The 16,811-nt window shown below is 46.8% G+C and overlaps 2 protein-coding genes across 15 annotated transcripts in view; one reads left to right on the top strand and one right to left on the bottom strand.

The window, feature by feature from the left end:
• The window catches only part of FER1L5 (fer-1 like family member 5), a 53,897-nt gene extending 48,943 nt beyond the window's left edge, over nucleotides 1-4,954 (bottom strand). Inside the window, exons 1-3 of the mRNA XM_033100837.1 lie at nucleotides 4,870-4,954; nucleotides 1,329-1,381; nucleotides 684-775 (exon numbers count right to left, since the gene is read on the bottom strand). Of these exons, the coding sequence (XP_032956728.1) occupies nucleotides 684-775; nucleotides 1,329-1,381; nucleotides 4,870-4,954 (230 nt within the window). The remainder of the gene's footprint in view (nucleotides 1-683; nucleotides 776-1,328; nucleotides 1,382-4,869) is intronic.
• Nucleotides 4,955-13,634: 8,680 nt separating this feature from the next.
• Nucleotides 13,635-16,811, top strand: part of KANSL3 (KAT8 regulatory NSL complex subunit 3) — a 37,687-nt gene continuing 34,510 nt past the window's right edge. For 13 of the 14 annotated variants that reach the window (XM_033100847.1, XM_033100846.1, XM_033100842.1 and 10 more), the window contains exons 1-2: nucleotides 13,635-13,715; nucleotides 14,687-14,951. In XM_033100847.1, coding sequence (XP_032956738.1) covers nucleotides 14,737-14,951 — 215 coding nt within the window. In that variant the 5' untranslated portion in view covers nucleotides 13,635-13,715; nucleotides 14,687-14,736. Of the gene's footprint in view, nucleotides 13,716-13,786; nucleotides 14,097-14,686; nucleotides 14,952-16,811 lie in introns of those variants that run through there. The other variant, XM_033100840.1, reaches the window with a different exon arrangement.

The following is a 16,811-nucleotide window of genomic DNA, read 5'->3' as shown; positions in this document are numbered from 1 at the left end:
TATAAGAGCCTGAGCCAGGGGAAGGGGTGTCCTTCTCCATCCCAGGCAGAACTTTATCTAAAGGTGGTTTTCTCTCCTAGAGGCCTTGTTATCCACAGAGAAGCTGAAGGAGGGACACAGTGACAGGGAACATCCACCAGAGAGCGCAGGGTTCCTGGGTCTCTGGGAATTGGCTTTTGGGCTCCCTGGGCAGTGGGCACCCCAGTTACTGCCTCTGGCCTGCCCAGTCCCTTCCTGGGAGCTCTGCTCCCACAGCCTCTTGAATGGACACTGCGGCAAGTAATAGCTGATTGGACCAGGGGGTGGACACCTGACCAAACTTGGGCCAATCAGATTCTCTCGTCCGAGAGAAGAGCCATAGCTTCCATCTCAGTGGATGTCAGTCTCTGCTGAATGGGGCCTTGATGGGAAGCAGGGTCAGGCAGAAAGGCATGGAGATTTGAGATTCCTTTGGCTTCAGAACTGCTGCTCCTGGGTTCCCAGGTTCCCAGTTGTAGCTGATCTGCACTCCTAGCCTTGCTACCCTTCCACAAATCCCACCGCCCCACGTCCCTTTGTTTGCAGTAGCTGGCTGGAGTAGGTTCTGGTCCTTGTCTCTGAGTTATGGATTAGAAACAGGAGATGCAGCATTTGTTGTAGCTTTGGTCGGAGAGTCAGGCGCCTCATGCCTCTCTCTGTCTCACCTTTCTTTCTTTATTGAACCCAAGTCCCGAAGGATGACTTGCAGGAAAGAGTCATTCTGTAGGGGCCGGTTCCAGAGGTGCCATATTAAGGTCTGTGGGAGGCACGGAGAAGTCAGCATCCCTCCTCTACCTTCCCCTTCCCATCCTTCCAGGAGACAGGAAAGATGCAGACAATGGACTGGTACTGTTTCTCTCTCAACCTGATGAACCTCCCTCAAGTCTAATTTCCTCAAAGGATGGCATTTGCTACCTTTCACCAAGGTGCTGGGCATCTTACCCGGTCCCCATGGCTTAAACAGCAATATCGTGGGCATATTAAGAGGTTTGGGGACCAAGGATCAGGGAGATACAGAAGGCTTGAAGGTGAGAGGGGGTCCTCCACAGGGATACTTGTGTCTGCTTCAGGTTTTTGGGGACACCAGAGTGGCCCGGTTGAACAAGATGGGCCACACCAAGGAAAGGAGCCTGGGCAGCATGAACAGAGGCTGCCAGGCCTCAGGCCTCATCAGCTCAGAGGCTACTCCCCAGCCTCGGGAAAAGCTTGTGAGGACCCCTGTCCTCTCCCTAGAATTCTGAGCACAGCCTGACCCACCCTCACTATTGTGGTGTCACTGCCTCTTCTGGGCTTGCCCTGATACGTCTTACCTCGTTCCAGGTAGGGTTATTTCCTTCCACTTCACGAGTTTTCCTCTTGACATCTGCAAGGACACCAAGGGGCTGGCATTGGTGGCAAGAAATACGTCAAAGTCCGCGTTCGAGTAGGGTAAAGGGAGGTGGTATGCTCCAAGAAAAAACTCGAAGTCCACATGGCAGCTGTGCCATGTGACACCAATTCTTTCTTCCTCTGGGGGTTTCAAAATTTTTCACATTTTATAAGACTAACATCAACCCACATGACAGATAATGTTATGTGTTCATTTTCTTTTGGGGTACATAGTTCCCAGCCATCTTGCAGCCAGGTGGGCCCGTGTGACTCATTCTGGCCCAAGAGGCAGAGGAATGACATTCACCACTGCCAGGCCTGTTCCTAAATTCTGCCAGGAGATTCTCCACTCTCCTCCCTACTCCCCACACCCACCCTCATGATCTGCTGGCAGGATGGTGCAAGGGGGTAGGGGATGGATGACTCTGCAGCCATGAGCAGCAAGTGGCTGGTCTCTAAACCACTCAGGAGAGTTGCCTGACCACACCATCCACACAGGGCTTGGTGTGAGCAAATATGTTTATTGTGTTCAAGCACTGAGAATTATTCCCAGGGAAAAGCCCAGTATACCCGCAGACATCCTAAAACATTCTAACGGGTCGAGAGCTCTTCATCCACTAAAATGCCTGTCCTCCAAAAATATCTTGAACAACTGTCTATAGCCCTGCAGAGAACCTCTAAATCACTAAATTACTTGGAGAGTGCCTGTTAGGTACTGGGAAGGGTGCAGGGTAGTGGTTGATATATGGAGAAAGAAGGGCTGGGAAGGACAGATGAAACAGGAATAAAAAATATCAAACAAGTATTCAGCTATAAGAATTTATAGGTAAATCTGTGGGTCAATCCAGGATTCTGGGTTTGGGGCATTTTTATAAGAGATGTTTCTAGGAGGAGAAAGATGGTACTCATCTGTCCAGTTCAGGAAGCACATTTGCACAGACCAGAAAAATAATGGAAGGAATTTCATTCTTTTTTTTTTTTTTTTTAAGATTTTATTGGGGAAGGGGAACAGGACTTTATTGGGGAACAGTGTGTACTTTCAGGAATTTTTCCAAGTCAAGTTGTTGTCCTTTTCATCTTAGTTGTGGAGGGCGCAGCTCAGCTCCAGGTCCAGTTCCCGTTGCTAGTTGCAGGGGGCGGAGCCCACCATCCCTTGTGGGAGTCGAGGAATCAAACCGGCAACCTTGTGGTTGAGAGCCCACTGGCCCATGTGGGAATCGAACCGGCAGCCTTTGGAGTTAGGAGCACGGAGCTCCAACCGCCTGAGCCACCGGGCCGGCCCCGGAATTTCATTCTTGACTCATGTTTCTTACAGAAACCCCTGTGTCCTTTTCTCCTGGCCCCGACTGTCTCCCTCCCCTCTCTTCCACTCTTCCTGCAAACCTTACCTGCCTGTAGCTACCGCTGCAGCCTCTCCACCAGCACACAGCTCATGTCCCCCACTTCCTCCCCTTTTGCTCCCAGCTCCTTGTTAGGACGACAAACTCAATCGTTTGCATTCTCTCTCACACCCTTTCACCTCCTCCCTCCCCAGCTTTCTTGGGCCTTTTTCCTTATCTATAAAACATGGAGATAATTGGGGCGGCCGGTTAGCTCAGCTGATTAGAGCGTGGTGCTCATAACACCAAGGGTGCTCCGCATGGGCCACTGTGAGCTGCGCCCTCCTTAAAAAACACGAAAAAATGGAGACAATAAAACTTGTCTCATTTGCATTATATTTTGAAAAATATAAATTTCTGGTGGTTATAAAAGTAATTAATAGGCTTTAGCAATTACTAGAAGTTGTGATCTACGAGGTGTGATCACAAAATATGGTGAATTTTTAAATAAAAAAATTATTACAGTAAAAGACATTGCCATTAATCCCCCTCAAAATACTCCCCCTCGCTTCCAACACACTTATCCCATCATTCTTGCCACTTTCTGAAGCACCCCTTTCTGAAGCACTTCTGGAAGTCCCCTTTCATGAGTGTCTTTACTTCATACACCATCATGACAATGCATTGTGTCACACGTGGCTTCTGGTATGGCAATTTCTGTCAAAAACATTACAGCAGGGCCAGAGCGGTGACTCAGGTGGTTGGAGCACCATGCTCCTAACGCCGAGGTCGCTGGTTTGATTCCCACATGGGCCAGTGAGCTGCGCCCTCTACAGCTAAGATCGTAAACAACGGCTCTCCCTGGAGCTGGGCTGCCATGAGCAGCCGGAGGTTGGCATGAGCTGCCGTGGGCTACTGTGTGCTGCCGTGAGTGGCTGGCAGCCAGCATGAGTGGCCGGCAGCCAGCGTGAGTGGCCAGCAGCCGGCAAGAGCTGCCATGAGCTGCTGTGAGTGGTCACCGATGACCGGTGACCAACTGCCTCAGCTGGGTGGAGCGCAAGGCTCATAATACCAGCACGGGCCAGGGAGCTGTGTCCTACACAACTAGACTGAGAAACAATGGCTTGAACTGGAGGGGGGAGGGAGGCAGAAGAAGGGGGGAAAAAAAATTCTGGTGCGTCCTCATCCACCTTATTCACTGGATCTGGCACCATGCGACCTCTGGCTCTTCCCCAAAGTCAAATGACCATGAAAGGTAAACGTTTTGAATCAATTCAGGACATCAACGCAGCCATAACAGTGCAACTAAAGAAAAGACACTCGCAAAAGAGGACTTCCAGAACTGCCTCAGAAAGTGGCAAGAACGATGGGATAAGTGTGTTCAAAGTGAGGGGGAGTATTTTGAGGGGGATTAATGACAATGTGTCTTTTACTGTAATAAATTTTTTAATTTAAACATTCACTGCATTTTTTGATCACACCTCGTGTATCAGCTTTTTAAATCTTCACATTGATCCTATAAAGCAGGTACTTTGGGGGCTGGCCCGGTGGCTCAAGCGGTTGGAGCTTCGTGCTCCTAACTTCGAAGGCTGCCGAATCGATTCCCACATGGGCCAGTGGGCTCTCAACCACAAGGTGGCCGGTTCAATTCCTCGAGTCCCGCAAGGGATGGTGGGCTGCGCCCCCTGCAACTAGCAAGGGCAACTGGACCTGGAGCTGAGCTGCGCCCTCCGCAACTAAGACTGAAAGGACAACAACTTGACTTGGAAAAAAAAGTCCTGGAAGTACACACTGTTCCCCAATAAAGTCCTGTTCCCCTTCCCCAATAAAGTCTTTAAAAAAAAATAAAGCAGATACTTTTTTTTCTTTAAACCTGAATTTGTGCCACAGCCCTAGTTCATAAAAGAAGTTTGAGATTGATAATTTGAGAAAAGTCTTAAACGTCTCTTTTTCCCATAGCCATGCCCTGGAATAAGTGCGAAGCAGAGATGTCATAAGAGAAAGACCAGCAGAAAAGGTGATCAGTTCTGAAGAACGGGAGGGTGCTCCAGCTGCCTGTCACAAAGGGCGTCTCTCACATAGCAGGGCACCAAGAACCCTATTTTCACTGAATGTCTGTTGCCTCTTGGGGCGCCTCTCTCCCATCCAGAACCCCAGTGCTCACCTCTGAAGTAGACGGTTACACAGGGCCTGGGTGCGGGGGTTAGGGGTGGGTTAATCTTGGCCGACTCCATCACAAGTCGAAGCATGGCGTCCACCTTCTTTCCTCGGTCCTCCTGTAGGAAGCTCCCTTCTTGGAGGGCCTTAGTCCAAGGCTTCCCCCAGGGCTCACAGGGCAGTGGAGCCCTGAGTCTGTTGCTTAGCAATAATGGTGATGTCACAAAGATGGGTGGTTCCTGGTTCTGGGGAGGAATCTAGGGGAATGAGAGGAGGAAGAAGTCAGAGTATGAAGCCCAGGGCTAGAGGTGACTAAGGCCCTAGAAACAAAACAATACAGCTGTTTTTCATTTCCTCTTTCTTTTCTTTTACTCTTGCAGTTGTTCTGATTTCAAGATCAGACATAAGGGTAATGTTTTCTCTTTATACAAGCAAGTTATCTGGAGGGAATTTTTGCCTAAGTCACACAATTCAGATGAAAACATACAAGGAGCAGGTGATCTGAGCAAAGGAATAGGAAAGTCAAAGACGGTTTCAGTGATGTTTTGAGAGAAGTCCTGCCTGATGTGTAAGCAAACATTTAGGGAAAAGCTCTTCTGAAGGAAACCTAAGTTCAGATATGAGTCTCTTTTTAAACAAAGGAAATTAGCTTTAAAAAAAAGATTGTATTACAAATATAGCTAACATGCAATATTATTAGTTTCAGGTGTACACAATAGTTATTCAACATTTATATACCTAAAGAAGTGACCACCCTGATAAGTCCAGAAGCCATCTGACACCATCCCATGGTGTCACAGTATTATTGACTACACTCCCTATGCTGTATGTTCATCACATCTCATGACTTGTTTCATACCTGGAAATTTGGACCTCTTATTCCCTTTCACCTTCCCTACCCCCTTTTTAATTTTTCCATTACTGTTGACATTGAATATTAGTTTCAGCTGTATAGCATAGTGGTTAGACACATATTTTAAGAAGTGATCCCCCTGTCTTGTCTAGCACCCACTTGGCACTACACATAATTATTACCATATTATTGACTATATTTCCTATGTTTTACTTTACATCCAAATGACTATTTTGCAACTACAAATTTGCACTTCTTAATGCCTTCACCTTTTTCACCCTGTCCCCCAAACCCCCTCCCATCTATCACCCCAATAAATCTACTATCCGTCTGATACCATACATATTTATTATGATATTATTGACTATATTCCTTATGCTATACCCTACTTCCCCATAACTACTTTGTTACAACCAATTTGTACTTCTTAATCCCTTCCCCTTTTTTCAACCACCCTCAGCCCCCCTCCTGTCTGGTAACCATCAGTTTGTTTTCAGTATCTATGAGCTTGTTTCTGTTTTATTTGTTTGTTTATTTTGTTCTTTAGATTCCACATATAAGTGAAATCACATTGCATTGGTTTTTCTCTGTCTGACATACTCCACTCAGCACAGTGCCCTCCAGGTCCATCCCTGCTGCAGCAGATGGCAAGAACCCATCCCCTTCCACGGCCGAGCAACATTCCATTATACAGAGGGTGCCAAAAAAAAAAATGTATACACATTTTAAGAGAGGAAAAATCTATTAAAATTGTAATACTCAATATATACCAAAAACAAAAGATGAATACAAGTCACGTTTGACTTCTGCAATTACAAGAGATGCTCAAAGTGGTGACCATCAACGTCCAGACACTTCTGATTACAGCGAACTACTGCTTGAGCAACGTTGACCAAAGTGTCCACTTGTATACATTTTTTTGGCACCCCCGGTACGTGTACCACCTCCTCTTTATCCATTCTATTGATTCAGGCTGCCTCCACCTTTAAACCTTGTAAACAATGCTGTAATGGACATATGGGATGATGCACGCATCCCCTAGAAGTAGCATTTTGGGTTTCTTTGGATAAATACCCAGAAGTGGGATACTGGGTCCTTCTTTGTCTCTTGTTATAGCCTTTGTTATAAAGTCTATTTTGTCTGGTATAAGTATTGCTACCCACTTATTTTTTTTTAATTTCCATTTTCACGAAATATCTTTTTCCATCCCTTTACTTTCAGTCTGTATGTGTCTTTTGATCTAAAGTGAGTCTCTTGTAGGCAGCATATATGTGGGTCTTGTTTTCTTATTTATTCAGCCACCCTATCTTTTGATTGGAGCATTTAATTCATTTACATTGAAAGTAATTATTGATAGATATGTAGTTATTGCCATTTTATTGTTTATATTTTTATCTTTCTGTTGCTGTTGTTCTTAAAGACATCCCTCTAACATTCCTTGTAATACTAGTTTGGTGGTGATGAACTCCTTTAGCTTTTTCTTGTCTGGGAAACCCTTTATCTGTCTTTTTAATCTAAATGAGCTTTGCAGGGTAGAATAATCGTGGTTGTAGGTCCTTGTTTTTCATCACTTTGAATATTTCATGCCACACCCTTCTGGCCTGCAAAGTTTCTGCTGAGAAATCAGCTGACAGCCCTATGGGAGCTCCCTTGAAGGTAACTAAGTGCTTTTCTCTTGCTGCTTTTAGAATTCTCTCTTTGTCCTTAACATTTGCCATTTTAATTATGATGTGCTTTGGTGTGGACCTCTTTTGGTTCATCTTGTTTGGGACTCTCTGCACTTCCTGAGCTTGTAAGTCTATTTCCTTTGCCAAGTTAGGGAAGTTTGCTGTCATTATTTCTTCAAATAGGCTTTCAATTCCTTGCTCTCTCGCTTCTTCTTCTGGTACCCCTATGATGCGAATGTTAGTATGCTTGATGTTGTCCCAGAGACTCCTTAAATTCTCCTCATTTTTTTGGATTCTTTTGCTTTTTGCTCTGATTGGGTGTTTTCTTCTACCTTATCTTCTAAATCACTGATTCGACCCTCTGCTTCATCTAATCTACTGCTGATTCCCTCTAATGTATTCTTCATTTCAGTTATTGTATTCTTTATTTCTGACTTGTTCATTTTTGTTTTCTATCTCCACTTTTATGTTTCCGATCTCTTTGTTGAAGTTCTCCCTGAGATCATTGAGCATCCTTATAAGCAGTATTTTGAACTCTGTCTGGTAGATTGCTTGCCTTCATTTTGTTTAGTTCTTTTTCTGAAGCTTTGTTCAATTCTTCCATTTGGGATAAGTTTCTTTGTCTCCCCATTTTGGCTGCCTCCTTGTGTTTGTTTCTCTGTATTAGGTAGGGCTGCTGTCTTCCGGTCTTAGTAGAATGGCTTTATATATTGGTGTGCTATGGGGCCCAGCGATGCAGTCTCCCTGGTCTCCTGGTCTGTGGTGCTTCCCTTGTGTGGGTTGTGTGTGCCCTCCTGTTGTAATTCAGTCTTGGCTGCTGTTTGCATGTCAATGGGAGGGATTGAACCTGGGGATGATTGGCTGTGAGGATTGGTTGTGCCTACGGTGGAGGCGCTGTGGTGCAGGGACTGACCCTACAGAACAGGATTCACTTTAGCAGAGCTCTGGTACCCGTCCAGTGCACCCTTTGGGTGTGTCCTTTGGGTGATGCTCAGGCTGCGTCTGATGCTGGCTGAAAGTGAGTGGGTCTGACAGCAAGTCAGTCTATGCATGGGCCATTTAAGAGAAACGCCTGGGACTCCAGCTGCCTTCCGCTCCACTTGGCCACCATCCCTACTAGATTTCACAGCCAGAGGTTGTAAGTACTTCTCTCCCCAGCACTGAGCATGCCAGCCGGGAAGCCTCCTGGGAGGGGACCCACCGCAGGCCAAATTCTGCTGCATACTGTGCCCTGTCCTTGGGCCACCTGGCATGAGCCACAAAGCAATCCTCAGATGGTTGCCACTCACTCTGGGCTTGGAGGTGCCTCAAGAGGCCAAGCCGTGAACCAATGCCAACTATCACTAGTACTGAGCTCAGCCAGAGGAACAGGACATGCCAAAGCCAGATGCTGCATGTTTGGGTTTTGTGAACCTTTGAGAGATTTTAGGAAATTCTACAGCATGAACCAAGACACGCCGTTTATATGGAAAAGCCACTGAAAGTGGCTTGGATGGGCCTGGAAGTTGGGTGGGGGGGTCTCAGGGAATCAGGGCCAATGAACAGTGTTAGCCAGGTTGATGGAGACTGAGATATGGTGGCTACCTGCAACTGCTTGCAGGGAGGGGGAGGACTAAACAAAGAAACAATGGCTTCTACCAGCTCCTCTGGTGAGAGGAGAAAGCTGCACCTCCAGTCCTTGCCCTGAAGCCAGACAACTCCGTTCCTCCCCTATGTCCCTGGCACCTTTCGATCTTCTGCCCCAGTGCTGGAGCTCAAAATGAGTGGGTCTGACAGCAAGTCAGTCTATGCACGGGCCCTTTAAGAGAAATGCCTGGGACTCCAGCTGCCCTCCGCTCCACTTGGCCACCATCCCCACTGGATTTCACAGCCAGAGGTTGTAGGTACTCCTCTCCCCGGCACTGGAACCCTAGGCTGGGGAGTTTGGTGTGGTGCTAGGACCCCTCACTCCTCCGGGATGGGGGCCCTCTGCAGCCGAGCTATCCCTCCCAATTTTAAATGGTCACATACGGGTGTGGGACCAGCCAATTCCGCATCTCTGCTCCTTCTACTAGTCTCAAGGTGGCTTCTTCTGTATGTCCTTGGTTGCGGGGCTTCGGTTCAGCTAGACTTCAGGCGATTCTTAATAATGGTTGTTCTGCAGTTTAGTTGTAATTTTGATATGGTTGTGAGAGGAGGTAAGCACAGTGTTTACCTACTCTGCCATCTTGACCAGATCTCCCAGAAACTAGCTTTTTAATTAATGAGCTCCTATGTTGGCTAGTGCCATTGGAATTTTGCTGTGGCATCCTAACTGCACTCAAGGACTCTGGGCATGAGGACGGAGCTGAGTTATTGACTCTTGGCATCCACATGAAGGCTTTTTCTGCTTTAGGGTTGAACATCGTATAAGTTACATCTTATCCAATGATTAACGTGAAAATTAATGAATGTTTAAAAAAATGTATATTAGTTGATGAAACCGTTTGAGTGTTTGCAGATCTGTACATGTCTTTATTCTGCCCTTGCACTTGACTGACAACCTGGTTGGATGTGTCAATCAGGATGGGCTCTGTTATGCTGAGGTAACAAACAAATCAAAAATCTCAGTGGCTTGAAACAGTAAACATTTTCTCCCCTTTTCTCTGCCTCCCCCCCTCCAGTTCAAGCCCTTGTTTCTCAGTCTAGTTGTGTAAGACACAGCTCCCTGGCCATGCTGGTATTATGAGTCTTGCGCTCCACCCCCTCTCCCCCTCCCCGGTTGTTTGTCTGTGGACCCGGCCACTCACAGCAGCCGGCCACTCACGCTGGCCAGCACACCATAGCCCACGGCAGCACTCAGCAGCCTGCGGCAGCTCACACCAACCTCTGGCTGCTCACGGCAGCCCAGCTCCAGGGAGAACTGTGTTCACAATCTTAGCTGTAGAGAGCACAGCTCACTGGCCCATGTGGGAATCAAACTCATGACGTTGGTGTTAGGAGCACAGCACTCCAACTACCTGAGCCACCAGGCCGCCCCCGCTTTTTTTTTTTTTAATAACAGCTTTGCTGAGATATAATTTACATGTCATAACTGTATAATTCAGGTTTTTAATATAGTCACCAGGTTATACAATTATTATCACCACTATCTAATTCCAGAACATTTCCTCACTGTGAAAAGAAACTCCCTACCTGTTAATATTCACTTCTCTTTTCCCCCTTCTCATAGGCCCTGAAAACCATGAATCCAGTTTTTGTCTGCATAGATTTGCTGATTCTAGACATTTCTTATAAATGGAATCACACAATAGGTGGCCTTTCGTAACTGCCTTCCCCTCCCCTTTCTCCTCCTTCTCATCCTCCTCCTCCTCATCTCCTCTTCCTCCTCCTCCTCCTTGAGTTTATTTGAGTTTATTTGAACCAAAGAGTTTATTTGAACCAAACTGATAACAATTGCTGGGGAGCAAAATCTCAAATGCTCCTATGATGGCTTCTTTTACTGAGCATGTTTTCGAGGTTCATCCATGTTGTGACAAGTATCAGCATTTCATTCCTTTTTACGGCTTAATAAATCCATTATATGAATATACCATATTTTGTTTATCCATTCATCAGTTGATGGAAATTTAGGTTGACACTATTCGGTATTATGAATGATGCTGCTTTGAACATTTGTATACTTGTTTTTATGTAAACATACGTTTTCAGTTCTCTTGCATATGTATGTAGAATGGCTGGGTCGTATGGTAATTCTGTGCTTAACTTTTTGAGGAACTAGCAGACTATTTTCCACAGTGGCTGCCCCATTTTATAATCCAGCCAGCAACAGATGAGTATTTTTATTTCTCCACATGATTTCCAACACTTTTTATCATGTTTTTTGTTGTCACCATTGATTTTTTAGCCATTCTAGAGGTTGTGAGGTGGTAAAGATGTATTTTTCATCTTCAACTGTGTCTCTTGTTCTGGTGTCAACCAACCAATCAATCATCAATCAGTCAACACAGAAACCATTCCTTAAGTCCTGGGATATGTTCTCTGAAGGATACAAACTAGGTCAATGTTCCTGACTTTGAGGATTTATGCTTTTTTTTTACAAAACACAGAGGAAAATTAACACTAAGCAGTCTAAAGCCAGTACCAAAAATCTTACTGGGGTCTCTAGGTCCCTGCAGGCTCTGGTCTATGTCTGTCTCTCCACTCCCTGACAATTGCTTCCTAGAAAACATTGTCCACGTTTTTTTGTTTTGTTTTGTTTTAACGTTATCAAGCTGCTTTCTGCCTCAGAGCCTTTGTCTTTGCTGTTGCTTCTCCCAGAGAGCTTCTCTCCCAGCTTCTACCCATGTTACCTCATTCCCCTGTTGGTTCAATGTCACTTTCACAGGGACACCTTCCCCATCACCCAAACCAAGACTGGGTCACTGTTCTCATCACCTTGCACTTTTTCTTATTGTGGTAGGCATGGTGGGAAGCAGAGTTGCGAGAGGTTAATGCCTAGGTTCTGGAGCCCCACTGCCTGGGTCCCAGTTCTGCCTTTGGTACTGACTGTGTAACCTTGGGCAAGGTACTTTATCTCTCTGGACGTGACTATAATAGAACCTCGCTGACAAACTCATTGAGAGGGTTAAATGAGCTAAGTCATTTACGTCACTTAGAATTTCTTTGGCATTCTCTAAATACTAGCCCTTGTTATCACAATTATGAATTAAACAATCATTTACGTAGATTAAAAAGAAATATGCCTTGTCAATGCTGTATCCTCAGCACGTAACACATTACTTATCACAGACTGGAATTTAAGAAGTATTTGTGAGTGAATGAAGGCCAAATGTATCCTACAGGATATCAGAGGAAGGAGGAATGCTATAGGAAGAGAGGGCCATCTCTAATCCACTGATAGTGAATACTTGGATTCCTGGGCAGAGAAAATGATTTTAAAGCTGCATCTGCGTTCACAGAGAGTGGACTGTTATTAACTAATCATGTCTGCTATGGGCACAGAAAAAGAAACAAAAACACCCACAGGACAAGCACTACGGTGTTGACAGCCCTGCTATAGAGAGGCTCTCTGTCATGTTGGAAACAGTCCAGAATTGTGAAGTGACAATTTGCCTCCTTTCCTCCACTGCCTGCCCCCAACCTCCACCTTTCCTCTGGACACTCAGGACTCCCTGTGGCATTGTACAGGCTGTCTGGAGCACTGTGACTCTTCCCACTATATCCACTGCCATTACAAGTCAGCAGTTTCACTCCTGCCATGGTAGGGCAACCAAAATGAACCAATCCCCTAATCACCCTAAACTGACTGGACTTGACCTCTGATTGTGTTTTCCTTCCCAGGGATATCTGCATTTAAATCTAGCCTGGGGGTGGTGTGTGAGTGTGTGTGTGTGTGTGTGTGTGTGTGTGTGGTTGAGTTTTGAATCAAATGCCCCAGAGCCCACTGCTGAGTGAAGCTGATGCAGACCCCTTGCCTACCCCACTGGAAGGTGGGTCCAGTGATGCCACAGCCACCAATTTTTCAAGAGAATCCAGAAATCTGGATGTTTACGTGAAATCTCCCAAGTATAAAGTTTGCAATGGAATAAAATTTTAAGAAAGTAATGTGAAGGAAAAAGAAAATGGTTTGGGGGCTGTATTTGGCCTATTGCTATCTCTGCAGGGGCCCTCACCAACCTTTCCAGTCCTCCTGCAATGGCCTGGTCCTTCAGAAACCAGCCTCTGGTGACTTCCCCTTCACAACACCACCCCAACCCCTTGTAGGAAATCTTTCTTCTTCTAGAACACTCTGGGGTTCCTCGTGGTAACTACCATCTTGAAATCTATTTGTGTTCTTGTCAGGTACCATGTATTATCCCATTTCAGCAAAACTTGGGAAAGTTCTGGATGTTTTATTTATTTTTAACAGACTTTAGTTTTTCTAGAGCAGGTTTAGGCTCACAGAAACTTTTTACTTTTACTTTTATTTATATGGTGCTTGTTTCTTAAGAGTAAATTCTTCAGGAGCCTATTTGGGGGGGCCTGGTCTGGGAGATGGAGGGCGAAGGAACAGCAGGGTGTGGGCAGCAGGCCCGGGCTGCAGAAGCCACTCTCCTCCATGGCCCTCGCTTTCCCGCTGAAAATGCAGGAGGTGGGACCCCGGCCTCGGCGCAGACTTTTTGCCTCCCATGCCCTTGCTTTCCCGACTCTCCCCTTCCCGCCTTAGTGGCGCAGCAGTATCTATTCCGGGTTTTCCCGCTCCCCGCCCCTCCCTTCCCAGGCTATGATCCGCTTCCGCGTTTTGCTGGGCACCCGGTCGCTAGGCGTGGGGGCGGTGACGCGCACGCGCGCAGAGAGTCGGCCCGGGCCGAACGCGCGGCCCGCGGATTGCGGGTGAGGGAGGGTCGACCTGGCGGGTGGCGGGCCCTAGGGGTCGCGGCCCCGGGCGGAGCGGGCGGGGGACTCGTCGAGGGCCTCGGGGTTCCCGGGCATGCGAGGATCAGGGGCTGGAACCAAGGCCGGGGCGGCCAGGCGTGTTGGGCCGGGGGCCGCGGGCGCCGAACCGGGCCAGGCCCGGCGGGTGCGAGGCCGCGCTTCGTCACGAACTCTGGGTGACCTTGGCCAAATCACTTAATTCTCCTGAGCCGGTGCCTTCGTCTGCGAAATGCGAACGATAAACCCCGCCTATTGGATGGGGCCGTTTGGAGATTCAGCGGCGAGACCCCCAGGAGAGGCCCGAGTCCCGGGCGGTTTGCGGGGCACCGCCCACCCCGGGTGAGGGCGAGGCCCTCCTGGGATGGCATTTTGTTACCGGCTTCCGGGAGGAGCCCTCGTGTGTGTTTTTTAAAACGCCAGAGTATTATGAAGTCGTTGCAAAACTTTTAACCAAAACGAGAGACTTGTGGAGCTTCCTTCCACGAGGCCCACGTTGCCCACCTGGTACTGCGACGCCCGGGAGGCTTGAGGGAGTGCTGAGAAGCATTAGCGACCCTTAGCTTGGGAAGAACTAATACCTGGCGTTCCTGTTGTTTGCCAAGACCCTTCTGGCCCACACAGGAAACGGAGGCGCTGGCCGAGCTAGTTTAGTATCTGCCCACGGGAGGCCTTTGGGACCCGTGGAGTCACTCGGCTTTCCAGGGAACGCGTTTTGTAGCGATTGAATATGGAGGAACGCTTGGTGCCCTAGCCTTTTTGGGGAGGTGGTGTGGGATCTCAGGAGCCCTCCCCATGGTGGATGAGGGTCTGCGGTGTGATAAATACTCAATTATGAATGATAGAGGGGTCACAAAAGTAAGAAGCATAAGAGATGCTCCAGGTTGGAAGACATTGAGACTATTTGAATTGACTGAACTTTTCCACTTCAGGCAACTAGCACACAGACACCGGGTCTCTGACTTGCTACCTCTCTACTGACATGGCCCACCGGGGTGCGGAGAGAGACTTCCAGACGTCAGCACGGCGCATGGGCACCTCACTGCTCTTCCAGCTTTCAGTGCATGAGCGAGAGCTGGACCTGGTTTTTCTGGATCATAGCTATGCCAAGCCATGGAGTGCCCACCCAGATGCCAGTAGTGCTCGGCCCACCCGCACGCTCTTTGTTACTCCCCGGAGGCAGCACGAAAGTACCATGTGAGTTTGGGCTCCTCTCCTAAGGGCTGCCATTGCCCTAACTAGGCAGTGATCAGATGGTGGGGATTCGAGAGGATTTTACTGTGGGAGACTGTGTGAGGGGCTTGGATGTTTAATTCAGGCATCTCTGGTAAGCAGCGGGAGGATATCAAGCCTATATGTGGACATCAACATTCAAGACATCTAACGATTTAGGAAAGCAAGATGTTCAAAGGAAAGCAAACAACCTGTTCCACTTAGGTAATAGGACTTGTTTGGAAAGAGGAAATTGAAGAGGATTATTTAACTGGTGAAGAAAAAGACTGAAGAGTTGACTTTTAAAAACTGCCATCCAGGATTAGACTCATTTCTTAGTCCAGTGTTCTGGCTTGCTCCAACTCTGGCAACAGTAACCTTTTTCTGGTAATGTGGTTTCTTTTCCTGGTTTCACCTACACAGTTTAGGAGCATATTCCCAAGACCTTGCTTTCTGCCTTAGCTTGTTACAGAACTGTCACTCAAGGGTGAGCTTACCTCTTAGGTCTCATTGTATTTTCAGCCGGCCTACATTATAGGGTAAGGAATTTTTTTCATAAATTTGGTATGTAAAAGGTGATACGATTACATTTGGCCTAAATAAACTTGTTTAGCAATTCTTTTGAGCTTTAAGGTGTTCTGATTACTTGTATTTCAAGATTTGTTGATATAGTCTATTTCGATGATCAAATCACGCCCTTCATTATTTTATAAACTGTTTTGGGGAAGAGGTTTTTTTTGTTTGTTTGTTGTAATCTGACCTAATGTTTAATCTTTCCTTTAGCACAGGTTTTAGGTTTGTTGGGGAATATCTAGTTTGTATTTTGCTTCTTTAGGTCCCCTACTCAGCTGTAATGAGCTTGGGATGCCATGATGTGTGTTTTAAACACGTGCAGAATAGTGGTTTTTATTTCATTTCCCAATGAGGGCAGCATTTAGTTGGCTGTTAGGTTGTGCAGGGCACGGGATCTGTGATTTTTAGGAAATAATCTAATCCTTCCGCCTGTGGCCCAGGGCATAACTGGTGAGCTCCTTTAAACAGAATCAGAAATCTTTTTCTCTTAGTTATGTAATACTTCTTGTTACATGAAACTCCTGTGTTTAAAGTGAGATTTTTGTGGACTTGGTTATTTCAGTACTTAGAAAATTATTTATAAACCGTCTCCGTAAATAGGCCTTGAAAGTGGAAGTTTGGCATGTTCCAGGAACTCTTTTTAGGTTGTTGTGTCTGGAATATGGTTGCAGCTGGGGTGTAAGTGGGAGCTGGGGGAGAGGTTGGCAAGGCTACCTCATGTAGGAATTTGATTCGAGGAGTGGTAAGAAGTCATTGAAGGGTTTTAGGCTGGAGATTGGATTTATATTTTTTAAAGATCACTGAACTTTTGTTGAAGAGATTATAGTGCAGGAGTGAAACAGAGAAGACCTGCTAGGAGGCCATTGCAGTAATGATGGCCAGAAACCACGATGGCTTGGATAGGGGTGGCAATAGCACAGACGGAGAAAAATGGGTGGCCTTGAGGTACATTTCATAGGTAGAATCATCAACTGGACCTGCTGTGGTGAATTGCAAAGAGGGGCCAGCATTATGGGGCAAGGGGAAATTAGGGTGACTCTTAGGTTTCTGGCTTGAGCAGCTAGATGGTGCCATGACTTGGGGAAGACTTGGGGAGGACAGGTCGGAATGGTGAAATCGAGAGAGCTCTTTTAGGCACACAGGTCCGTGTACCTCGCCCACTATCTGGTCCAGAGAAGATAATCAGCTTTTTCACCCAACACCCAAACTAGCTGCTCATGATTTCACTTCAGTTCATAATGATGTGATTGTTCCAGCCCTTGGGAATGGATA

The sequence above is a fragment of the Rhinolophus ferrumequinum genome (assembly GCF_004115265.2).
Source record: "Rhinolophus ferrumequinum isolate MPI-CBG mRhiFer1 chromosome 13 unlocalized genomic scaffold, mRhiFer1_v1.p Super_scaffold_3, whole genome shotgun sequence".
Lineage (NCBI taxonomy): Eukaryota > Metazoa > Chordata > Mammalia > Chiroptera > Rhinolophidae > Rhinolophus > Rhinolophus ferrumequinum.
This window is presented reverse-complemented; position numbering and strand designations above follow the sequence as displayed.